Source organism: Cynocephalus volans, chromosome 1 (genome assembly GCF_027409185.1).
Source record: "Cynocephalus volans isolate mCynVol1 chromosome 1, mCynVol1.pri, whole genome shotgun sequence".
Classification (NCBI taxonomy): domain Eukaryota; kingdom Metazoa; phylum Chordata; class Mammalia; order Dermoptera; family Cynocephalidae; genus Cynocephalus; species Cynocephalus volans.
In genome coordinates, this window is record NC_084460.1 from 108,872,755 (window position 1) to 108,900,058 (window position 27,304).

General features: G+C 37.2%; 1 protein-coding gene across 2 annotated transcripts in view; it reads right to left on the reverse strand.

Moving 5' to 3' along the window:
• Positions 1 to 1,706: 1,706 nt before the first annotated feature.
• The window catches only part of EHHADH (enoyl-CoA hydratase and 3-hydroxyacyl CoA dehydrogenase), a 44,441-nt gene continuing 18,843 nt past the window's right edge, over positions 1,707 to 27,304 (reverse strand). For both annotated transcript variants that reach the window (XM_063105744.1, XM_063105749.1), the window contains exons 5-7: positions 22,847 to 22,951; positions 11,001 to 11,342; positions 1,707 to 3,713 (exon numbers count right to left, since the gene is read on the reverse strand). In XM_063105744.1, the coding sequence (XP_062961814.1) occupies positions 2,452 to 3,713; positions 11,001 to 11,342; positions 22,847 to 22,951 (1,709 nt within the window). In that variant the 3' untranslated portion in view covers positions 1,707 to 2,451. The remainder of the gene's footprint in view (positions 3,714 to 11,000; positions 11,343 to 22,846; positions 22,952 to 27,304) is intronic.

Here is a 27,304-nt window from a genome sequence, read left to right on the forward strand (position 1 = left end):
AGTGTTCTTGCCATAAAGAAATGATAACTGCAGATACACTAACTACCCTGACTTGATCATTATACAACATATATGTATCAAAACATCAGATTGTACTCCATAAATATGTACAATTACTATGTGTCAATTAAAAATTTTAAAAGATGCAACAGTAAACGTAAGAGTTTTTGGCTTGAAACTACAGAATGCCCTGGAAACAATACTGGGCATTGCACGACTCTAGGGGGTGCCATTCACATTATTTCTATGTGCATGACAATTCCTTGATGCACAGTATGAATGGTGGGTTCTGGAGTTGTGCAACCCTGCCGTCTTGCCTGGAAGTGGTGTAATTTGTCTGTATCTCAAAATACGTATAAGCCAGCAAGATAAGCAGATGGCACTCACAGTCCCAAGACTAGTCCAGTACTATTCTGCTCTTGCCTGAAGCTGTTTTTAAACACAGTCCAGATAACTTGATTTAGATTAATCTCACCAATGGATACAAAAGAGGTTCAGATAATGTAGTGAGCCTGCAATATTTCTGATTTCTAAGTGCCTATTTTAAAGACAGATGTAAGACCCTAGAAAGTCCAGGTTCCTACAGTGTGGTAGAGTATAATTTGCATAAACAATTCTGTAACATCATTAATCAGAGGAGTTTAGGATCGCTCACTTTCTCTCTCTCATGCACACCTGTTCCTGCTGGAGATGAATGACTAGATAGCAACTGCACCTGCACTTTCAGCGCTGCTTTACTGATTTGAGGAACATCATTAATCTCATCTTTAAAGCTGGAGTCTTATGGCAAAGCTTCATGGGTGTTTAGAATATACTCATATAGTTCTCGTCAGAGACAATTACTATGAGGACACATATTTAAAAATATCAGTTTTTTTAAAAAGATAGATAATTTTTACAATTATTACAATAATTATTACAACAATGAAATCAGCCTTTTAAGCAAGAGTATTTTCAAGGACAGGATAGGACATTCTGAAAGATTTCATCGTATTAACTACTATGATATATAGAGCCCAACAAATTAGAATTAGTTTTGCCTCCTTTAATATAAAATTTTTAAAAAATGAACTCATATTTCTTCTTCCCATTTTCTATATGGTGTTTTGGTCTTTAACATTTATTGGGTCAAAGACACTTGTGAGAACATGATGTAAGATGGTACCTCTTCCAAGAAATGCACTCAGATACATATACACAAACTTTATCATAAATTTCACTGGTTATTAATTTGTAAAATCTATTCATGGGCCCTCTAGTTTCAAAACTTCAATATAAAGGCTAGTATAGAATGAAAATAAATTTTAAGAACCCCAAATAAAATCCATTCAAGGGTTGAGGAAGAAAAGTATGTGTTGTTTTTTTTTTTAAAACATTAACTTGAAAATAGTCACTTTGGAGACAAAGTGACTACTTTCAGGAATCTTTTCCATTTATGTCTTTAATTTCAAAAATCAAGTTACATAAAATCCAGGAGTATATATCTCAAAACTTATTCTAAATTGAACTATAATTCAAGGCGCACTCTTGGTTATTTTTTTTGGTTTGGTCTTTGTTTACAATGGAAAATTTATATTCTATTCATTCGAGATCCCTCCATGAGGACTTTTGATAATTTTGTTTGGATTCAGAGGTGAAAATATTGTGAAAACAGTTCACTGAAGGACAACAATTTCAGCCCCATTTATATGCTTATTTATTAATGGCTTTATTAAGGTATAATTCACATACCATACAATTCACGTACTTAAAGTATACAACTCAGTGGTTTTTAGTATATTCACAGTTATGCAACCATCACAATTTTAGAACATTTTTATCAACCCAAAAAGAAATCCTGTACCCACTAGCAGTCACTCCCCACTCCCCACTCCTCAACAATTCCAGCCTTAGGCCACTCTACCTCTGAGGATGATAGACTGCACTTCATTACAGGTTTCCTTACTGGTTTAATGCCCCTCTGGATTATAGATAAGCCAAGTGCTCTCGGACGGTGCAAGATGCTCAGGAAGCACTCAATAAATGTTTATTGAATGTACGATCTTTAAGATTTCCCATCAATAATATGTGTGTAAGGTTGAAAAAGGTCAAAATAAATTTCTGACTTAGCTGTATTTATCATTTATTAATTGCTGACATTTCTCTAATGATCAAAGCACTTGGGAACCTCAACTATTCCTGAGGCTCTCTCATCACCTATTATGGTATTAACACAGGTTTATTCATTGAGTTTATCTGATAGAGACAGATTCAGAGGCACAGGAAGCACATTCCTAAAGATCTGACCCAGTAGAATCATCAGAGAGAAGACCCAAAGAGGAGATTTTGCTGACCGATTATTTCTTTGGCTTTGTATTTCAGAGCAATCTTACTTTGAATTTTTAGATTTAATATCATTGAAATTCAGTATTACCTTATGCCAGCATATGAAGCATTACCTGAAAGGCTGAATCACAATTTACTGCTGGGGGGCCCTGCCAAGCTTTGCCATTCTTTCAGAGGAGGGTTTCCCTGGGAAGCCAGTTTTTTCAAATAGTCACTGGGCTCCAGTTGGGGAATATCAGGATTCTGCCTGTAATATTTCTGCAACTTCTCTAGCACTGTGGGCAATCCAACTGTGGAAGCATAGAACATGGGCCCACCCCTGTACCTTGGCCATCCATACCCATATAAATAGATAACGTCAATGTGCTCTGGGCTAGCAGCTATCCCTTCTCCCAAGATACGGAATGCTTCATTGATAAGTGAATATAAGCAGCGCTCAAGGATCTCATCCCGGCTAATGATACGTGGTTCAATATGATGGGTTTCCCTATACTGTGACAGAAATTTGGAAAGCCAGGGATCAAGTTTGTGAACCCTACTCAATGGTTCATCATATTGATACCAACCCTTACCTACCTTCTGGCCAAATCGTCCTAACTCACAAAGCATATCAGGAATTGGGCAGTATCTCCTATTGTCCCGCTTTCGGGCAGGAGTTCCTGGAGGCAATGTAGGTCCAGTAAGACCTTTTCCCTTTCGAGATTTCCAACCCACATCCAACCCAGCAAGATCAGACACTCTAAAAGGTCCCATTTTAAAACCAAACTCTTCCAGCACCTGATCTATCTCCTCAGGCTTACTGCCTTCTTCTAACAAGAAATATGCCTGATTGTGATAAGGATTCATCATTCGATTCCCAACAAACAGAAAACAGTTGCCTACAACTACTCCAATCTTTTTAATCTTTTTTGATAAGTTCATAACCGTGGCAATGGTAGTAGGGGAAGAATATTGGCTGGGAACAACCTCTAACAACTTCATGACATGAGCTGGTGAGAAGAAGTGGGTGCCAATGACCAAGTGAGGACGATCAGTAGAAGAAGCAATCTCATCAACATCCAGGCCTGAAGTATTGGTGCACAAAAAAGCTTCTGGCTTGCACACATTTGACAGGTCAGCAAAGACTTGCTTCTTCAGCTTCATTTCCTCAAATACTGCTTCAATGACTAAATCTACATCACCAAGGTCCTTTATAGAAGAAGTTAACCTGGGTTTCTGTCCTGACCAAGAGCGGCCACTCTGCTGCATTTTGGATGCATCATTTTCCAAGACAGAGGTTATTATCTTGTTTGCAGTCTCTAGCTGTTTTTTGTCTGATTCTACAGCAATCACAGGGATATTGGCCCTTGCAAAAGAAATGACAATGCCTCGGCCCATTGTTCCCAAGCCTGCAGATAAAGAGTGAAGGATAAAAAGAAGGATTTAATGATAATAGAAACTGGAAAATTATTCGCTGGATGGAAGGCTTCTGTGGCAATGTGGCATTTAAAGAGACTGATTCAGGAAACACAAATGGATTGAGAACTAGTTAGGACTAGGCACTGTGTTAAGTGCTCCAGAGGATATAAAAATCAGTAGAATTCACACACGCACACACACACACACACACACATACACACACACACACACATGCACACACAAAAGCTATTAGAACTAATAAACAAGTCCAACAAGGTTGCAGGATACATAATCAATAATAAAAATCAATTGTATTTCTATATACTAACAATGAACAATCTGAATATGAAATAAAACAATTCTACTTACGATAGCATCAAAAATAATAATACACTTAGGAATAAATTTAACAAAGAATATGAAGACTTGTATAGTAAAAACTACAAAACATTGTTGAAAGAAACTAAAGAAGACCTAAATAAAAGGAAAGACATCCAATGTTCATCAGTCAGAAGACTTAACATTGTTAAGATGGCAATACTACCCAAATTGATCTGCAGAGCCAATGCAATTGCTATAAAATCCCAGATTTTTTTTTTTTTGCAGAAATTAACAAGTTGAACCTAAAATTTATACAGAAATGCAAGGAACCCAGAAGAGCCAAAACAATATTTAAAAAGAATGTATAATCAATTAAGCTTCAATAAGAATAAATTAAAGGAAGAACAAAGTTGGAGGATTTGCTCTTCCCAATTTCGAAACACGACAAAACTACAGTATTCAAGACAGTGTGGTTCTGACATAAGGACAGACATATAGATCAATGGAATAGAATTGAGAGTCAGAAATAAACCCATACACTATGGCAAATTGATTTTTGACAAGGGTGCCAAGACCATTCAATGGGGAAAAAATAGTCTTTTCAATAAATGGTGCTAGAACAACTGAATATCCACATGCAAAAGAATGTTGGATCCTTACCTCATGCCATATCCAAAAACTAACTCAAAATGGATCATGGAACTAAATGTAAGAGTTAAAACTATAAAATTCTTACAAGTAAATCTGATGAGTAAATCCTTGTGATCTTAGATTAGGCAACGATTTCTTAGATATGACACCAAAAGCACAAACAACAGAAGAAAAAAAGATAAATTGAATGTCATCAAAGTTAAAAACTTTTGTACTTCAAAGGACACCATAAAGAAAGTGAAAGGACAATCCACAGAATGTAAGAAAATGTTTGCAACTCATATATCTGATAAGGGACTTGCATTCAGAGTATATAAAGAACTCTTACAACTCAACAATAAAAAGACAAGTAATCCAATTTAAAATTGGGCAAAGGATCTAATAAACACTTCTCCAAAGAAAAGATACAGGTGGCCAATAAGCACATGAAAAGATGTTCAACATCATTAGTCATTAAGGAAATGCAAATCAAAACCACAATGAGATACCACTTCACACCCCCTGGGATGGCTATAATGAAAAAGAAAGACAATAACAAGTGTTGGTGAGGATGTAGAGAGAAATCACAACGCTGATACATTGCTGGCAGAGTGTAAAATGGTGCAGCTGCTGTGGGAAACAGTTTGGCAGTTACTCAAAATGTTAAATGTGAAGTTACCACATGATCTAGCACTTCCACTTTTATATGTATATATCTCCAAGAGAATTAAAAACATACATCCACACAAAACTTGCTCATGAATATTCATAGCAGCATTATTCAAAATAGCCAAAAAGTAGACACAACTCAAATGTCCATTGATTGATGAATACATAAAATATAGAATATTATTTGGGCATTAAAAGGAATAAGTACTGATACATGCTACAACATGGATGAATTTTGAAAACATTATGGTAAGTTTAAAAAGCCAGACACAAAAGGTCACATATTGTATGATTCCATTTATATGAAATGTCCAGAATAGGCAAATCCATAGAGACAGAAAGCAGCCAGTGGTTGCCAGGGGCTGGGGGAGGGGTGATAAGGAGTGGCTACTAATGCATGCAGGATTTCTTTTTGAGGTGATGAAAATGTGCGGAAATTGATGTGGCAATGATTGCACAACTCTGTGAATATCTAAAAACCACTGAATTGTATTTTTTCTTTAGTGATAGTTATTATGCATTTTTTTATTTCTTAAAATTGTGGCAAAATACACATGAGATGTAACATCATAATCATTTTTAAGTGTACAGTTTAGTGGCATTAAGTACATTCATAACATTTTACAACCACATCAGAATGCTTTAAAACCGTAAACTGAAACTTTGTGCCCACTAAGCAATAACTCCCCATTATCCCTGCTCCCCAGCCCCTAGCAACTATTCTATTTTCTATCTCCATGAATTTGATTACTGTGCCCTAGGTACCTCATATAAATGGAATCATACAGTATTTGTCCTTTTGTCACTAGCTTATTTTACTTGGCCTAATGTCCTCAAGATTCATCCATTTTGTAGCATGTGTCAGAATTTTCTTCCATTTTAAGGCTGAATAATATTCCATTGTATGTATATACCACATTTTGTTTATCTACTTATCTGTCAATGGGCAACTTGGGTTGCTTCCACCTTTAGTCTGTTGTAAATAATTCTGCTATGAACAAAAATGTACAAATATCAGTTTGAGTCCCTGCTTTCAATTCTTTTGGATATATGCCCAGAAGTGGAATTGCTGGATCATACGGTAATTCTATTTTTTAACTTTTTGGAGAACTGCCATACTATTGTCCATAGCAGCTGCACCAGTTTACAGTGAATTGTATGCTTTCAAAGGGTGAATTTAAAGCAGTATATGAGTTACATCTCAATAAAACTGTTATATATATATATATATATATATATATTAAAAAAAAAAAACCCACACCGTGAGCAGCATCAACCCTAAGGGAGTTTATAATCTAGTGATGGGAAGAAGAGTTCACAAATATTCATCCTATATGGTAAAGTAAGTGATGTAAGAAGTTCAAATTTCTTTGGTGATTCAAAGGAAAGACATTATATTTAGTTGACTGAATCAAGAGAAGCTTCAAGACAAAGACATTTGAAATTGGCCTTGAAGAAAGACATATCAAGACAGGTAAAATTGGGGAAGTCGAACCATCCAGATTAGGGAAGAGAAAAGAAAAGGGAGAAAAATTTTAAGGAAAGGCAAGAAGAATGGAAAATGTAGAGAAATATTATTTGATGGAAAATATGTTACTGTTCATTCCTCATACCATTTCATTTTCCTCCTGGGCACATAGAAGAACTGTGTTTTCTAAAACTCTTGCACCCTAGGAGGGTAGGGCCTGTAACTAATTCTGGTCAATGAAAAGCGGTGGTATGGGGCATGATGTGAGATCTAGGACTGGCTCCTAAAATCTCCCACAAGATATTTCATTGCCGTCTGGATGTAGAAGATGCAGAGAAAAACTCTGAGGCCTTGGAGGAGGCCCTAGACAGGTGTGGGCAAACTATGGCCTGCAGGGCAAACCCAGACCACTGCCTGTTTTTGTACTGCCTGCTAGCTAAAATATTTTTACATTTTTAAATAGTTAAAAAAATAAAAAGAAGAATACTATTTTGTGACACATGAAACTTACATCAAATTCAAATTGCAATCTTGATAAAGTTTTATTGGAATGCAACCACACTAAATTGTTTCTGTATTATCTACAGTTGCTTTTGTGCACAATGGCAAACTTGAGTAGTTGCAACAGAGACCACCTGGCCCACGAAGCCCGAAATATTTACTATCTGGAACTTTACAGAAAAAGTTTGCTGACCCTTATCCTAAAAAATGGCAGAGCCACTAGTTGAAAAGTACCTGGTCCTAGAATGACCTTATGGAGTGAGCAATGAATAGATCTTTATTGTGTTAAACCACTGAGATTGTGGATTATCTGTTACAACAGCAAGTTATCTGTTACTTAACGAATCCACAGTGGATAAAACAGCTTTGTCAAAGCCATTTATATATTACTCTTCTATACTTTATATTGACTAACTTTGGGGATTGTTTTTGAATATAGGATGTATCAGTCATCAGAAATCACTGATTTACTTTCTCTGGAATATATTGATTTAATTTTCCAAATTTATTAAATTGCTTAATACTATATAATATATAACATAATAAATAAATAAGTATATTAAATTATTAAAAGCATTTAGTTTTCCAAATTTATTCAACATTTACATTTCTCCCAGTAACAAGAAGGCTAAATAGCTCCTCTCATTGCTATAGCAACTTGTATCCTAAACTTTAGCCAGGGTAAATATTAGGAGGTAGAGTGTGGGGTTCACAACTCTGGCTTCTGGCTATTAGACCCAAACTTCACATACAATTTCTAACATTGTAGAAATTATGATCTCACTAGTACAATAAGGAATAATGAGAAGTTACGGGAAAGTGCCTTGTAAACTGTAACGTAACATAGGTGATATCTTAGAACTGAAAACAGAGGAGGAAAGGAAAGCACTGTAGTGAAGAGGTAGTACAGTTCTTTGCTGCTTACATCTCACAGCAGGTCTTTCTGCTGAAGGACCTTGGTGGGGATGGGGAGTGGAGGAGTGGGCTACGAATCAGCTCATAATCCAAATCACAAAAGTGAACCAGATTAACACTTTTTAGAAGTGTTCTAGAAATAATTTTAGATCTTTCTTCTTTATTTCTATAACCTGACACTTTCATTTAATCATTTTAATAAAAGCATGCATGAAAACACAATTTATATTTCTTAAAAAACATTCTTAATTCTTAACTTCTCCTTTCACAACCTGTGGTCTCAAGACATTCAAAACTGTCAGAGAAGAGGCTGAAGAACCAGGCTTTTCACTGTTGGTTATTATGTTTTCATATGTATATATTGAATTGTATTGATTTTAGGTCCCTAATTTTGCCTCACAAACACATACAAACAGGGGCCGTGAGTCCTGCTCCCCTACCAAATTACTATCGTTAACTGCCATGGAATTAAATTTGGTCAGGAACCTCTTCTACTCAGAGAAGGAAATAAAGAATAAGGATGCTTTAAATACTGGTTCTGCAGTGTTTGTCAGCTACTTTCTTCGCCCGTCCTAATGGCCCTGAGAGCCCAAGTGAGGTGGGAGAACAGGAACTTGCAGTGGCACCAATCTGAGCTGTGTCCCCAGCAGTGCTGAGAAGCCTGGATTTATGGAAGTGCACAGTTGGGATCATCAGGGTGGGGATTTTGCCAGGGAGCATGGTGGAGGGGCAATGAATCACAGAATTCGAGGACAGTGGCAGAAAAATCACAGAATTTGGCAGGAGAGTGGCTAAAGTGTTGATTCAGAATTAAAGCTGAAGAGAGAAGAAAATAAAAGGGAGCTGATGAAGTAGTGGATATAGTTGGAATAGCCAAGTAAGAGACATGAAAAGATACAAGGTTGTGGTGAAAAGGTGGGGTTTCAGATTTCAGAGGTGGAGAAATATTCAGGTGATGACAAGACCGAATGGGGAAGCCATGTGTGTGGCTGGTGGAAGTGAAGGGAGGCAAATGTCACTGAGTCAGAGGAGGCGAAGGGACCCAGAAGCTACAGGGCTGGAAGAATTGTCCACACAGACAATGAAGACGATCAGGATGGCAGCATGATCTGGGCCAAAGTGGATAACTGTGACCCAGGAACCAAAATTTTCAGCAAATGAGGTGCAGCAATGATAGTGATGAGGGGCATAGAATGATGAGACCACTTGGCAGGACCACAACAGAGAGTGTCCTGAAAGAAAAAGTGGTGTGAGAAGGTATTGAGAAGTGACCCTGAGGTCCACAGAGTGTGGGAGAAGCAGAGTATTGTCCTGAAAGGTTGTAGGAGAAGCAGGTCCTCAGGGTAAACCAGGTTTCGGTCAGGAGAGAGAGGAGAGAGCAAAGAATAAAGAAGATGAGGAAGAAGAGTAGGAGCGTTCCAGAGGGCACATGGGAGCAGTGGAAAGCTGCATCTCAAGGACAGAATGCAGCACAGTATGGGAATACACAAGAGGAAGGTGGAAACGACCAACCTCATTTATTTTTATCTAGGTTGTTTTCTATGTATTTTATATGCCCTTTCAAATATTTTCAAAAAAATGAGGGATATACTTTTAAATAAACAACTTCACACTTTTAAACACTATATACCAGATGCAAACCTTAAGTCTTTTAAAAAGGCTCACAGCAAGGAAATAGAGAAATTCTCAAACAATGGATGACCCACACAATACTGATAAACTTAACCATTTGCTATTATTTTTTCTTGGTTTGAAGGAATATAGGTGAGAAGAAATAGATATGTGCATAATAACCAGAAACAAATACTGGTATTGCTGAAAGAAAGCACAAAAAGAGGAACAATCCCAGTTCTTTGTTACACTATTTATCTGCCTCCTTAAAAAGTCACAAGTGAACCAAGGGTAGACCTCAACAGACTTAGGGCTGGAAGGAGCGCAGTGCATTTCCATGGGAGACATACTCTTTTATACCAAAATTTGACTGAGACAACAAGCAGAAAAAGTAGAGTGAGCTCTTTGCCTCCAAGTTGGGTTGGTGCTAGAGAGCTGGGTGAGGTGTAAGAAAGTTGATGCTTTTAGTAAACTATGGACTTCCTTCCCGGAAGATTGTACGTAAGCTGGTGCATATAACATTTTGCTTACCATTTCTTGGGGTTTGATGTCCACCAAAGACCATTCTTGGGCCAAGACTAAGAGCAAGTGAAGCTTAGGAAAGGGGCCCCACAGAAGCCAATTGGACAGCTAGCTTTTGAGGAAAGAAGACATTTGTTTGGAAAAATTCCAGGAAAAAATGTAGGGAAGCCATGGTTTCAGGGTGCAGATGGATTTGAGGATAGTGGTTTTGAATGAGGAGAAGTGAATGAATCCAGTGGTCAGAAAGACAGAGACCTCATTCCAAATACTTAGCTACAAGAGTGACAGGTCGTACCTTGAATGTGGTGCACATAATAATCATTGTTAGGAAATCCAGAAGTGAGGGATTCATACAGGGAAGAGGTAGGGAAGAGTAAAAAGTGCCCAGAGTCTGGAGTCAGACAGACCTGGGGTCAGACTCACGTCACTTGTGTTTAGCTTACTGTTGAGAAGGTTAGCGTCTCTAGACTTCTCATGTAAAGTGAAGAGAGTTCATAGGCTGTGGTGAGAACTCACTTAGCTAACACAAGCACACTGTAATATGTTTAGCATAGAACCTGGTACCTGGTGGCCCTAAGCAAACAGCAGTGCTTTACATTTGTGGATTTGGAGTATCCAATTAACTACCACACACTCTTACCAAGAACACCAACTGAGGAGATGGGCCGCGCTGATGCTGTTTTCCAGGATGCTCCAGAGGGAGTTGTCCACTTATTTGCATTTCTCTCAGCAAAGAAAGCATATTGCAGGGCTTTAGCCTGCTCTGAATCCTTAAGGGACATAAACAGCTCTTCCTCCTTCTTGATGCCCACTTCATAGGGATGCTGCATGGCAGCCTGAACTGCACGAACACAAGCCTCCTGAGCAAGATACCCGGGGTACTGCTTCCTCATCTTCAAGAAGGCTTCGCTGAAAATGGTGTCCATGTTGGGCAAGCTCTGAACTGACTTGTTGCAGAGTCTACGAGATTCTATGGATTGATCTGAAAGGAATAAGAGAGATCAGAGCTTTGGATATGTTACTTATACAAAGGGAATATGAGAATATAACAACAACAACAACAATAATAACCTTTTCAAATTCAAAATACAAAATTAAGTACTATTCATCAAGATGTTTAATGTAACCAAAATCTCTGACATCTTTGTAACTTAGTCCTATAAGATAGAACTTAATAGATTCAAAGTAATTTTGTTCCTTAATTCAGGCATAAAAGTTGCATTTTCTTTTAAATTCCAAGGCCAAGGCAATTTTATAATAGATTAAATATTAACCTGTCAATTAGTCTAAGGGGAAAAGTTCTGAGTTAATAGTTTAGATTCAAAATACTGTTAACTCCATTCCTAATAGTAACAAAAACTTTAAAATATCTAGAAAAGAAGACAGCGTGATATTGATGCAAGGATAGGCATACATATCAATGGAAGAAAATTAAGAGTTCATAAATAAATCCTTACATTTATGACTTATTGATTTTCAACACAGGTGCCAAAACTATCAGTGGGGGAAAGGAGAGTTTTTTTTTTTTTTAACAAAACGTGCTGAGATAATTAAAAAAAAAAAAAAAAAAGAACTTAGATCCTTACCTTGCACTGTATATAAAAATTAACTCAAAATGGATTAAAGACCTAAATGTAAGACCTGAAACTATTTCCTGGAAGAAAACACAGGGGAAACACTTTAGGATATAGGACTGGGCAAAGACGTTATGAATAAGACTTCAAAAGCACAGGCAACAAAAGAAAAAATAAACAAATGGGATTATATCAAACGAAAAGCCTTCTGCACAGCAAAAGAAACAATCAACAAAGTGAAAAACCACCTACGAAATGGGAGAAAATATTTGCAAACTATATATCTGACAAGGAATTAATATCCGGAATATATAAGGAACTCAAAGAACTTAACATAAAAAACAAATAATCCAATTAAAAAATGGGCAAATGAGCTGAATAGACATTTCTTAAAAGAGGACATACAAACGACCAAAAGGTACATGAAAAAATGCTCAGCATCACTAATCATCAGGGAAATGCAAATCAAAACCACATTGAGATATCATCTCACCCCAGTTAGACTGACTATTATCAAAAAGACAGAGAATAACAAATGCTGGCGAAGGTGTGGAGAAAGGGGAACCCTTACACACTTTTGGTGGGACTGTAAATTGGTGCAGTCATCATAGAAAAGAGTATGGAGGCTCGTCAAACAGCTACAGATAGAACTGCCATACAATCCAGCAATCCCACTACTGGGTATATACCCAAAGGAATGAAGATCATCATGTCCAAGGGATACCTGCACTCCCATGTTAATTGCAGCTCTATTTACAATAGCCAAGATATGGAACCAACCTAAATGTCTATCAACAGATGACTAGATAAGGAAAATGTGTTATATGTGCACAATGGAATACTACTGTGCCATTAAAAAGAATGAAATTCTGCCATTCACTGCAACATGGATGAGCTCGGAGAAAATTACGTTAAGTGAAATAAGCCAGGCACAGAAAGACAAATACTGCATGTCCTCACTCATAAGTGGGAGCTCATAAATAAATAAATAAATAAGAAAGAGAAAGAACAATCACAATAATATGTCAGACGTCAGGAGAGAACAGAATTGTGGTTACTAGAGGTGGGAAAGGGAGTTAAGGGGTTAGCGAGAAATTGGTTAATGGACACAAAGAATGATTTTGTTTTGTAATGATGAATATGCTAATTATCCTAATTTGATCATCACACATTGTACACAGGTATTGATATTTAACTCTGCACCCCACGAATATATATAATCAATTACATTTCAGTTTAAAAAAAAGTATCATAAATCCAAATTGAAGAACTAAAACAATAAAAATTTTTGAAGACAACAGGAAAATCTTTGTGACCTTGGTTTAGGCAAAATGTTCTTAGATATAATACCAAAAGCATGATCCATAAAAGAAAAAAAATCAATACATTGGTCTTAGTAAAAGTTAAAGACTTTTATATTTCAAAGGATACCATTACGAAAATGAAATGACAAGCCAAAGACTGTGAGAAAATACTTGTGTGGTACGCAGAATAATTCCCCCCCACCCCCAACCAAATGTTGACATCCCCAGACCCTGTGAATATATTACCTTATATGGCAAAGGGATGCTACAGGTGTAATTAAGGTTAAAGACCTTGAGATGTATTATCTGAGTGGGCCCAATCTAATCACGAGTGATTTGAAAGAGATCCAACAATGAAGAAGAGTGAGAGGATACAGTATGGGTAGGACTCAACATGTTGGTGATAACATAGCTTTGAATATTGGGGAAGGGGGCCAAGAACCAAGGAATGCATTAGAGTCTGGAAACTAGGAATAACCCTCAGTTTACAAACAGCAAGAATATGGGGACCTTGGTCCTAAAAAGCAAGGTACTGAATTCTACAAACAACCCAAATGAGCAGGAAACAGATTCTCCTCTAGATCCTCCAGAAAAGAGTACAGCAGCCAACAACTGAATGTTAGTCCAGTAAGACCAGATTCTGGCCTACAGAACTGTAAGATAATAAATTTGTGTTACTTAAACTGCTAAGCTTGTGGTAATTTGTTATCACAGCAATAGAAAACTAATAAAATTTGCAAATCAAATATCTAATAAAGAACTTGTATCCAGAATATATAAAGAACTCTTATGACTCAATAATAAGACAAATAACCCAATTTTTAAAATGGGCAAAAACGTGAGCATATCCTTCATCCAAAGAAGGATAGCCACATGAATGGCTAATAAGGATGCAAAAAGATGCTCAACATCATAAGTCATTGAGGGAAATGAAAATTAAAGCCACAATGAACGTGGCAGACAGCTTCTAAGTAACGGGATGTCATTTCTGAGGTTAGATTACAAAAAGACTCTGGCTTCAGTCTTGCTCACCGTCTCTTGCTCTCTCACTCATTCACTCTGATGGAAGCCAGCTGCCATAATGTGAGCTGCCCTGTGGTGAAGCCCATGTGGCAAAGAACTGCGGGAGGCCTTCAACCAACAGCCAGCAAGGAACTGAGGCCCTCAGTCCCATAAGGAACTGAATCCTACTAACAACCACTTGAGTGAGCTTGGAAGCAGATCCTCCCCCAGTCAGCCTTGAGATGACTATAGCTGCAGCCAATACCTTGATTGCAGCTTTGTGCGAAATCCTAAAGCCAGAGGAACTAGCTAACCGCATCTGGATTCCTGACCCACAGAAACTGTGTGATAAAGGTTTGATTTTAAGCTGCTAAGTTTGAGGGTAATTTGTTATGCAGCTATAGATAACTAATGCAGATCCACTAGAATGAGTATAATAAAAAAGACATCAATGCCAAGTGTTGGTGATGATGTGGAGAAACTGAAACCCTTATAGATTGCTTGTGAGAATGTAAAACAGTACATCACTTTGGAAAACAGTTTGGTAGTTTCTTAAAAAGGTAAATACAAACTTATTGGTCAACCCAGCAATTTCACTCCTAGAAATCTACCCAAGACAAAAGAATGTCCACCAAGGGCCGAGCCCGTGGCGCACTCGGGAGAGTGAGGCACTGGGAGCACGGTGACGCTCCCGTCGCGGGTTCGGATCCTATATAGGACTGGCCGGTGCACTCACTGGCTGAGTGCCGGTCACGAAAAAGACAAAAAAAAAAAGAATGTCCACCAAAAAACTTGCATATAAATATTAATAGCAGCATTATTCATAATAGCAAAAACTAGAAATGACCCAAATATCCATCAACTGCTGAATGGATAAAGAAAATGTGGTATAGCCATATAATAGAACACTATTCGGCAATGAAAAGGAGGGAATTACAGATACATGCTACAACAAAAGAGCCTCAAAGACATGCTAACTAAAAGAAGCCAGATGCAAAAGATTACATATAGTATGATACCCTTTATATTAAATGTCCAGAAAAAGCAAATCTGTAGAGACAAAAAGATCAGTGGTTGCATAGGGCTGGGGGTGTGAGTGGGAATTAGCTGTAATGAGCATAAAGGAATTTTCTGTGGAAGTGAGCAAGTTTTAAAATTGATTTATGGGGATGGTTGCACAACTCTATAAGGCAAATTATGCCTCATTAAAGCTGTTAAAGTATATCTAGAAATGAATTTATCAAGAAAGGTACAAGACCTTTCAGAAGATAACTATAACATTTTATTAAAGAACATAAAATAAGACCTTAATAAAGACTCCATATTCCTTAATGTAAACATTTAATAGCACAAAAATATGAATATTTTCCATATGTATTATATATGAAATTCTAATCAGAACACTTACAAGTTCTATTTTTTTGAAATAACTCACACAATGATTCTAAAGTGTGCATAAAAGAAAAAATGTGTAATAAACTATTACCAAAACTTCAGCCATACTGGAAAATGTTCTCTAAAAAGTGCTACCATTTCTTCAAGAATAAGCCACTATATCAAAAATGTACATCTTAGTTATTTAGACAGAAAACCTACCACAGCTCATAGAGCAGTTTCACTATAGAAACACATATGAATGTGAACACATCTAGCATTGGTGTGTTACGGTGTGTCCAAGGGAGAGTAAGGTTTAAATGTAATCACGTACACACGGAAATGCATGTTAGGTGGTATATAATCTCAACCTCTTTTTTTAACCTAAGAAGCAAGAATATTTCCTAATGCTTGATTACTAAGTAGAATTGAAAAGAGTGGGTTTCTAAATAAGTTATTTCCCATATGATGTTGAAAATAGGACTCAGGAAAAGAGGGACGCCAATGGTTAGCAGCATGCGGACCCTGCTCACGCTGGCACTTGGGAAAAACATGAACTGTACCCAACAGTCCTACCAATTACTTCCTCAGTTATCCGATGAGTTAGCCCTGTCCTCAACTTATGGGAAGGCAAGCTCAGCAGAAAAGGGTGGGGACACTTCCAGAGTCTACAGTTGCCGTAATTCACTGGCGGCCTAAAAGGAAGACAAGAGTGGACAGCAGGGAGAGGACACGTGTGTGGAGGCACAAGGGGGTGAGGACAGAGGGCTGAGCTGTCAGTGTCGTGGCATAAACAGATGGCTGGTGCAATCTATGTCACGTAACAAGGCATAAATGGGTTTGGGATATCTTAGGGCTGGATCTCTGTCCTTGTGTACTACCACTGTTCCCGTCATTCCTGGGGCTGCTTCTCAACACCGCAGTACACATCAGATTTATCTGAGGAGTTTAAGACGCTCCAGTGCCCATGCCCCACCACAGACTCAGTTAAGAATCTTTAAGGGTGGGGCCTGGGCATGACTACTTCTGAAAACTTCAACACTTGATGATGAAGTACAGCCTCCGGGAGGTCTAAGAGCAGAGAGTTATGTCAGCCTCTGTATCAAGGACAGCTGCAGTTCCTGGTAACTTTGTCCTAGGCCAGAGATTGAAAAGAAAAGACATGGGGGGAAAAGAGAAGAAAACAAAACCAAAAAGAAAAGAAAAGCCTGATGTTTCATGGGGTGCAGTAATTATTTCTGATCAGCATAATCCTGTTATCCTGGGAATACTCAGAATCTCTCAGACTTCTTACTGGCGTCCTGCCTGTCCAAGGCACTTGTCTAGACCAGCCCTAGGGCCAAACCAAGCACATCCACTGGAGAGTTTTGGATCAAGGTACAATCATAGATGGTTTTTGCCTGCTCAATTTCCTATTCTTTTCTTGCTGTGGCTGTAACTAAAGGATGCTATTATGTTACAATTTTGGCTTATGACTACAAAACATATTCAGAATTTCCCCTTTGGGTCTACAGATATGATTATTTTCAAAGTGTATTTCTTACACACTTTGTAGTTTAAAGTCACTCAGCTACACCTAGATAATGAGAGGGCAAGTGTCACAGGTCAGTGTCAGTAGTAACCGCCCAAGAAAACAGGGAGAAGAGGAACTAATTAGTGTTTAAGTACATTTATAATTAATTCTTTCCTTGACCCATTCACATTATTTTTTTCTTAATTCTATGAGGTATTGTAAGGCAGAAGTATATTCAGTTTTTGATAAAAATAAATGAATCATGCTTCTGAAGGAAGAAAAGGAGATGATTATTTTCCCTCCTTCTGCTAAACTGACAGGAAGAGATTTTCTCTGCCTAGGCTAAAGAGACTTAACATGCAGTTCACAGAAATCATCTTCTCAAACATAAAGGACCCTCTCTTCTCTAACTCTGGTGAACATTAAACTGTGTCCATCACCAGTTCCACAAAGGACAAACTGTCTTACATAAGAGGCATTTACAGGCTCCAGGGAGGTCACCCACCGAACTCATGTAGCACATAAAAAGGAAGCTCAGTTTAGACATGTGCTTAGGCCTCCTATGTAAGACAGGGTCGTTCTGCTCTTTTGAATCATATTTATATAAATGTTCACAAAGAAGAAAAATAAATTACAAAGGGCAAAAGATAAAATGAAGAGAAAGACAAATGAAACCACTAAGACTTTTTAGATGCCACAAAATCCAAATAAATAAATAGAACATGGTCTTTAGGCAGAATTAGAATTATTGTAAAATAGCTAACATAGTGCAGCATAGCCACAGCACCAGGAACAGGGTTCACTACAGAGACAAAGCAGAACGTTAGATTCCTGAGTTGAGGCTCCCAGTTGGATTTCCCTTGTGCCTATCCCTGCTGGGAAAGGTAGACAGAGAGCCTGTAGGCTCTTGGTCTTTGAATAACAGCACACACTTTCAGCATAACGCAAGAAACATGCACATGGGAACAAGGGGTTTTTATTCAGTTTGGGAACAAGAAGGCGGCTAGCTACATGCAAGAGCAAATAAACAGCATTTTACAGGACCCTCCCTCCCCAGTTTAGACAAAGCAATATGGTTCGGCCGAGTAATTCTGCATTGCTCTGCTAAATCTATTGTATTGCAGTAGTAGTCTGGGAGGCTTCATGTAACAAGAGCATTAAGATGCATAAAGCTAATTAACTTCTATAGTCAACTACCTATCCAGGATATGGTGTTAAGTTTGTAGAGAAATTTACAGCTACTTTCCAAATCAGATTTTTAGATATGTTAACCTCCTACACTCCCTTCCCACCCATATTTGGTTCCACAAGTGCTGATTGATCATTGATAATTAGAAATTCCCTTCCCTCCTTTTCTATAGGATGTAAAAACTAAAAAAGTGTTTTTGATCTTTTTGGTTTTTTTTAGTTAACAGTTGAGCAGTGGGTGTGGGGATAGACTGAATTAATGGAATATTTTTACTAATGGGAAAAAGGAATTCAAAATTTTTACATGGATTTTTAAAATTGATATATAATTCACATACCACAAAAGTCACCATTTTAAAGTGTACAATTCGATGTTTTTTAGTATATTTACAAGGTTGTACAACCATACGTGTATGTTTCTTAGCCATGCTTTCATAGCTGATTTACTAATATCTTTAAGACTGTAGGTAGAGTGTGCATGCCAAGTGTAAAAGTCAAAACTAGAAAAAGTTATCTTCATTCTTACCCTTGTTCTCTGTACATCAGTTGTTCTCAAAGTATCAACCCCAGAACACATTGTCAACATCACCTAGGCACTTGTTAGAGATGCAAATTCTGGGGCTCCATCTCAGACTGAATCAGAAGGTAATGAATGAGTGGTGTTCCGCAATCTATGTTTTAACAAGCCCTCCACATTGTTCTGATGCACAAGAAAGTTTGAGAACCATTGCTCTAAATCAAGACAACTGCACTAGCTTCACAAAATTATAGCTTTGTACACATGAATATATTTATTTATAATAAATGCATATATATTGAATATTAATATATGGATTTTTGTGGAACCTATCCATCAAGTCAATCCATCAGTTTTGTTCTGCCAGATGACCACATAATAATAGCCAAATTTAAAAGCAAAGGGGAAAAAAAAAAAAAGGAAAGCAGGGAAGCATACAAAGAAAGGAGAAGCATAAGACCTCAGGTGAAAATGAAAGGCAAAGTGAGCAAGCCTAGCTAACCTACCATTTTGTAAGATAATAAATGGCGAATGTAGATAAAATTCTCTAGTTAGTCCTTCATTGATCTGCCCTATCTCCCTATCACGTATCTCTGGCATTTATTACCAAGCAGCACCAATAAATCATAGGGTTTCAAACAGTGGAACTTGTTTAAAAAAACAAACAGTAAAAGTCCTAGAGTTTTCCATGGGATTCTAATCACTAAGCCCCAAAACAGACACAGTGGAGCTGTTAGGGTCGTAGCAAGGACAAAAAACTGGGAGCCCAACCCCTGGAGCCTGGGAGGTGTCAGAACATGGTCTGAAACCAGCTAATTTTGTTGAACCCTTTCCTTCTATTGATGAAGAAAATGAAGCTCAAAAACGTGATTTGTTAAGGTCCACATAGCTAAGGTTCATACTAGAACCCAGGTCTCCTGACTTCCAGTCCTGAGCCCATTTCTCTATTAGACTGCACCCCCTCCACACTAGCCAGACATCCCTGTCTCCTTTGGGTAAATTTAATGACTCAGATATTTAGAAAAGATAAATATTTTTTTAAAAATCAAGAGTCTTCATTAACTACCACCCAAATACAGCCACTGTTTAAAAATTTGTTTTACCCCCTAGTCTTTTTCCTTTTGCAAATACCTACATGAACACACACACACACACACACACACACACACACACACACACACACACACACACACACACACACACACACACACACACACACACACACACACGAAGTTTCCTATCTGGCTTTTTTTCCCCTTAATATTATATGTAAGCATTGTTCTAAGTTCCTCAACTTATTTCAAATTTGTAAGTTTTAATCTCTGAATAGAGTTGCTTCATTGAAACATACTATCTTTTATGTAACTAATCTCCTAAAACTGGATATTTGAGTTGTTTCCAGTATTCTACTATGATAAATAAAGCTTCAGTGAGCATTACCGTATACAAATCTTTGTGCACTTCTGTGATTATTTCCATATGGTTAATTCCAAGAATAGAAATACTAAGTCAAAAGGTATGAACGCTTTTTAGCCTCACTACATGATTGTCCAATCGCCCTCTAGATAGGATGTATTATATGAAGTGTAATGAGAGCTTATTTAAATTGAATCCCACTGTATTTTTATCTTTTCCAATTTGCTTGACAAAAATTAGTGTCTTTTAAATCACTAATGGTTTTTCACCAGTCAAAGGTTTAAAAAGTATTTGAGTCAAGCATACACTTACTTTATAACCCAGCAATACTATTCTCAGATATTTACCCAAGACAAGGAAAACATATATCTACAAAGACTTGTGTAGGCTCAAAGTGGAAAACAACTAAATGTCCATCAATGGATAAACCACAAATTGTTGTTTGCCCCTACTATGAAATACAATTCAGTAATAAAAAGGAACAAAATATTAATACATGGAATAACAAGGATGAATCTCAAAAAAATTATGTTAAGTGAAAGAAGCCAGGACAAAGGACTACATACTGTATGTATGAGTCCATCTATACAGAATTCTAAAAAACATAAAACTATAGTGACAGAAAGTAGGTCAGTGGCTGCCAGTGCCAAGGAGCAGGGAAGGGAACTTACTGGAAAGAGGCATGAGAACACTTTTTAGCGTCATAAAATTATATCTCAATTGTGGCGGTGGTTACACAACTGTAAATAATTACCAAAATTTACCAAACTCCACACTTAAAATGGGTGAATTTTACTATGTGTAAATTATAACAATAAATTTGGAAAAAATAGAAACAAAACCAAAAATAATGTAGAAATGTTAGAGAAAACTAACATCTTAAAGCTAGAAAAAAAATCAGAAAAGCAAAAATCACTTAAGGAATTTTGGGGGAAAACTAACTTATTTTCATTTTTGCATGTTCCCTTTTAATTTTCATCTGTATTCATACATATTCTATGTAGCTATAATTATAGAATATATGTAAATTTAATATTTTTGACATTTTTATACCACAAACAATTTTACACATTTCTATAGAGTCTTCATGGTTATAACTTAAAATAGTTATACATAATTGTCCAAAGTCCAAAACTGATAGGTGAATTACCAAGTTTTAAAGCAGATGATGCCTCGGTATTTGGATGCCACCAAGTGGACAAACCATGTAATGTTGTTGAGATCGAACACCATTTTTTAAGTTTTATAAATTTAAAAGTTTCCAATTTAAAGTTAAAAAATTAAATCTCAAATCTGAATCTAGGGAAATCGATTAAGGAAAAGAACTTCTGTTGGCACTGAGATCTTTACAAACTAAAACCACAGGTGTGAATGATAGACATGGGTCTACCTTGAGACCCAAACCAAACATTCATTTAGGGACCGCCAAACACAAATAGCCTTTGCTGTGAGGCAACCAAACGATTTCTAACAAAACAATAAAGCTTCCCAGGAAGTATAATGATGAAAATGTGGTGAAGACTGTCTGTAAGGCAGGGAAAGATAGGAGATAATTCATTTCCATTTGCGCAAGGACTTGAAGATTCTCTTCTGAAGTCACCAGTATTTTCTCTATAGTCCGTGACTCACCTCTGTAGTTCAAGCTTTTACTGTTATATTGAAACAGTAACTGTAGAGCCACTAAAAGGAAAGATTATTTCAGGAAAGTGTTTGGTCTCGGCCAGGGTTAACAAAAGAATGGCTTTTTCAAAAAAATGTCTTTGAATGACTCCAAGCCTTTGCCTGCCACCAAGCGGGAGATCAGCACTTTCTCCTGCCCATAACACAACACTCCTCCCAATTATTTTTTCTGGCAATTTTGACCCTCTCCATCTCACTTATTTAAAGCTGACAACCTCCATAGATTGAAAAGGAACTGTTTAAAAAGAAACAAACCAAAAAAAAAAAAAAGAAAACAAAAACGTCTAGGAGTGCCACTAAACAAACTCTTAGAGGAACACCATGAGTCCATAACGTGAGAAACCACGGAGAGGGACAGAGCTAAGCTGAGACAGAAGCTCCTGGCACCCCCAGCTTTATTGTGGTGAACTATAGAGCCTGTCTTTCTATTTCCTGAAGCGTTTGTTTGCTCATTTGTTTTAATTTTAATTCTGTGTCTTAATTGGAAAAACATTCATGTGATAAAAAATTCAAAAGATATGGAGGGGTAAACAGTAAAGTCTCCCTTCAACTGCTCCCACTGGCTGACCAGCCCCATTTCCAGAGGCAAACATTAACCATTTCTTGTGAATCCTTATGGAAATATTTTATGCACAGACAAATAGTTACATATGTACATTCTCCCCATATATACATTCTATCCCATCCTCCCTTTCTTGTTAAACCAATAGCAAACCACTATATACAATGATGCTTTTTTTTCACTTCATAATAAAATATATCATGGGGTTTATACCATACATATAGTTTCTCATTCATTTTTAACCTGTATTATATTCCATCACATGGATGTACCATAAGATATTTAAGGAGTTCCTTATTAAAATGGACATTTAGCTTGTTTCCAATAGTGAGCTATTTTTATTGTTATTTTCTTACCTGAAACTCTCTGGGCAAATTTGATTGCTTCTTCAACTGGGTCTGAGTTCACAATTTTATCTAGAATACCCAGCTTGAGGGCTTCACCTGCAAAAACATGTCTTCCTAAAACAAAACAAAAGCAAATCAAAGAATTATGGGAGATTAAAACAAAGGCATTACTCTACCTAGTAGAAAAGGTTATCTATCCAAGATATAAACCCCTATTATTAAATAAAATAAATAAGGACCACATTGGCTGTTGTAGTAGAAACATCACTGCAGAGGTAAATGGAAAACTTGGACTCAAGCTCCAGCTCTACTTTTTAACTATTTGTGTGACTGTGAAGAACTGCACCAGGACCACAATTTTCCTCATTGGTAAATGGGAATAATTATGCTTACGTCAGCAATTCTGAGTATTAAGTGAGAATGATATCTTCCTTTTATACTTTACACATCTCTATAGAAGTAATTTATAAACTATATATCTGTATACAAATATAAAGATGACTGACTTTTTGACAATAATAGGGTAGAAGCAGCCGAGTAGTAGCAATCATACACCTTGAACACACCAGAGGCTACAGCTGATTTTTTTTTAAAAAGTCCCCAAACATATAGTTGGGTAGACAGGAAAAAAATTATAAGTCAACATTATAAAAGATATAGTCAAAATTACACAGGACAAATGGGGTGGCCTTCTGCCATTTTTTGGCTACTCAGCATCTTGACTTCCCCTTAGTTTGTGGAACCACTATTGTGTGAGCTTTGGAGCCCTGCCTCCTAGTATAGAAGCTGAAAAGGAAGCAGAAATGATTAGATGATTGTTTCTTCAAACCCTTGGCAGATGGGTGTGGCCCCTGACCCCAAGCTGGGTGAGCTAAGTGCTCCATTGAGGGCTTTTAGTCTGGAGTTAGTGATACCAAGCAGCAGCAATTTTACAGGTGGCAACATCCAGCGTTTGATGGTGGTGGCACTGGCAGCCTCCAGTACAGAATATCAGCTCTAGGGGGCTACAAATGTTTGATGAGGGTTTACATTGCTTCTAAATTCTGCCTTGGCAGTTCTTCACCAGCTGTATATATATACTTTGCATATTCTGAAGTAGGGGACTGGGGACATAAGCATGCCTTACCAGAAGTTCGGAAGGAAGAGAAAATGACACATCACTTGCTTTCTTGCCAGTACCATCTTCCCTTCCAAAATGCAATCATTAAATCAGTCTTGATGTCAACAATCCCACAGTCTTCACTGCTCTTACAGTATTGGTGGATGTCATCTCTGAGACAAACCCTCCATTCCTGTTTCTTATTAGTACTTCAGAGAACTACAAATGGGTTTTCTTGATCAGACAGACAGTTCACTGATTTTGGACAGGGGTCCCTCTGGAAAAGCAATATCTGGGCAATTTTCTGGAAGTGCCTTTGAAAATAGCCCTCCAGATCTCTTTCTGGAATGAGGAGGGGTGTGGGGAGTGGGTAAATGGTATCAAGGGTGAAGTATTTCATATATAAAATCATTTAGGTAAAGGGTGAGTGAATCAGCCTACCCAGGTTAAGGGGACCAAGTGGACACAAAATAGAAGACGGAAGCCTGGGCACTAAAAGGATGTTTGAGGCAACTAAGCAGGGGAAGGTGAGCCACCCACATGACAGACTGAAAATTTCTCTACTGTAATGATTTCTTGCTGGGAAAATATAGGAAAATGGTCAGGGCCTCTCAGATGTTCAGAATCTTGCCAAGCATTTGCTGTAAATATCCTCAGGTGTTCCTTGTTACTACTTAATGTTATTGCGTATGGGCACCCAGGTGTCCTGGGTTATGGACTTAGGTATAAAGGATGAGTGGCTCTAACCCACAGCACCACTTCCCACTCCTGGGATGCCCCCAGGGGGCCGTTGGGAGGCCACTACTGCTGCTGGTGCCCCCGGGACCCTCCGCAAGGCCACCACTACTGCCCGACCTGTAAACTGCCGGACCTGTAAGCTGCTGCTACTGCTGAGTACAGAACTCATGTCATTTGCCAACAGCTCTCAGAATCTTTCCCAATTACCTAGCATGGACCTGCACGTGAGGGGTCTGGGGACCCAGTCTGTACAATGGGTTTGAAGGGTCTAAGCCCTAGCTCTGACAATATAAATGGAAACTCAGTATAACTAAAAAAAATAACTAAAATAATGAAACATTTTGGCTTCAGTTATGATTTGCCTTGCTTTACATTTCTTCTGCCTTGGATTTCACAAAAATGAAAGAGTACCACTGTTCTTACAGACTCAATGAGATTTCAAATACTCTTATTCTGTTTCAAAGAACTAAGGACCTAAAGACATGGCTGTGTACATCTAATACAAATCCTCAAGCTGTGATTTAAACTTGTCTTTTCTTATGCTGCCCTCAGTGTATACAACAATCACTGTCCAATGAGAGCCCTGTGTAGATCTGCTACAAGAAGACCGCGAAGCAACTGAGGTTGAGACTTCTTTAAGCTGGTTAAACACAGTTTTTTCCACTTTTCTTCATGGCTTCTTTTCCAAACTTAAAATATTTTTTCTACATGAAACCCTTCCCAGATGTCATTCTAAAGTCCCCCTAAAATTGTGTGTACTACTCAAAAAGATAGGTATATGATTCTAATGATAACTTTCTTCGAATTCACTGTGACTTTTTCTATGCAAATCAAAAATCCATCACATTCTTACTGTTTTTACCTCTTCTCTTCATCATGTTAAAAACAGTGATATTTCATTAAGCAGTGCTTTGGAAAAAAGCCAATCCTAGTTCACTTCATTTCTGTCAAGCCAGTTTTCTTCCCGATTTTCCCCAAAATACTCTTGTCTTTCAGTCTTAATACTGAAAATATGGCCACAAAATTCCTCAGTATTCCTCCACATGTTTTAATTTCTGTAAACCTTAGAATTTACAGACTCATCCCACACCATTATGATTTCCTCCTATATTTTATGCTTCTTTGCTTTCTTTCTATTTTGTCTTTCAAAGAGTACATGTTTCCTGTGCTTTGAATTTCTGTAGTATGTTGGATTGTAAGCCTCCTCTTATGAATTTTATATTAGATACTTAAAATAGTTCACCTTGTTTATTATTGAAGAAAAGAAATGTAATACTTTTAGTTTTCCTAACTCTCCTTTCACATTCTATAAATTTATAACTCATTCTCTCCCATTTAAAAGAAAGAAGTCATTTTTAATGCATGTAGACTAATTCTTTTCATATTTGGCTCATGTATACACAGTTTTGCATCACGGTCTCTGTGTCAAAACAAACAGATTTCTATTAGCAATGCTCAAACTTTTTAGTCTTAGGACTCACTATTGTTTGAATGTTTGTATTGATGCGGGCCTTTAAGAGGTAAATGGATTAATGCCATTATTGTGGGAGTGGGTTCGTTATCACAAGACTGGGTTTGCTATAACGGTAAGTTTGGCCCAATTTCCTCTCTGTCTTACGTGCTTGTTTTCATCCTCTGCCACTGGATGACCCTCACCAGATGCTGGTGTCATGCCCTTAAACTTCCAGAACTGCAAGAAATAAATGTCTTTTCTTCATGAATTACCCAATCCGTGCTATTCTGTAATAGCAACAGAAAATGGTCTGAGACAAGACCCCCTTTGCACTCTTACAAATTACAGAGGACTCCAAAAAGCTTTTGTTTATGTATGTAATACCAATCGATATTTACTATATTAGAAATTAAAACTGAGAACCTTAAGTGTTTATTAATTAATTTTAAAATAACACTGATAAACTCATTACAATAACAATTTTTTGCAAAATAACTATACTTACAAAATTTTAAAAATTTAGTGAAAAGAATGCTGTTTCATATTTTTGCAAATTTATTTAATGTCTAGCTTAACGGAAGGCAGCTAGATTCAATCTGTTGTGATATCATATGGCATATAATAGCATCTGGAAAATTCCACTGTACACTTATGAGAGAATGTGAAAAAGGCAAGTAATGTCTTATTATTATGAAAATAGTTCTAACCTCATGGGCCCCCCTAATAGTCTTAGGCACACCCAGGAGTCCCTGGACCATGCTTTAAGAACCCCTGATTTAGATTATCATTATAAAGTTTACAGAGCATCCTAGTACGTGAATATTTCATATGTTTGGCATTTATTTATTTGTGGCTGGAGTTATTTTAGTTTCTTTGAAAGTAACCTTTTGTTTATTTTTATCCTTTGGAAGCTTGAAGAATTTTGTTCTGGAAGTTTAAAATCTTTACTAACAAAATACATCAAAGTATTTTTATCTCATCAGTTTTCCTGGAAAATGGTGTGCTTGTTAAAGTATAATCTCTGATTCTATTTCATATCTTAAGAGTTTCTTCTATTTTTTCTTTTGGTTATTGCTTCTCACCTTTTCACTTTGTGTTTTGGGAGCTCTTATTCACAGCACAGACCTCTATTATATGCCTGCTGCCCTCATCTACATTTTATTTATCTTTTTGTTAA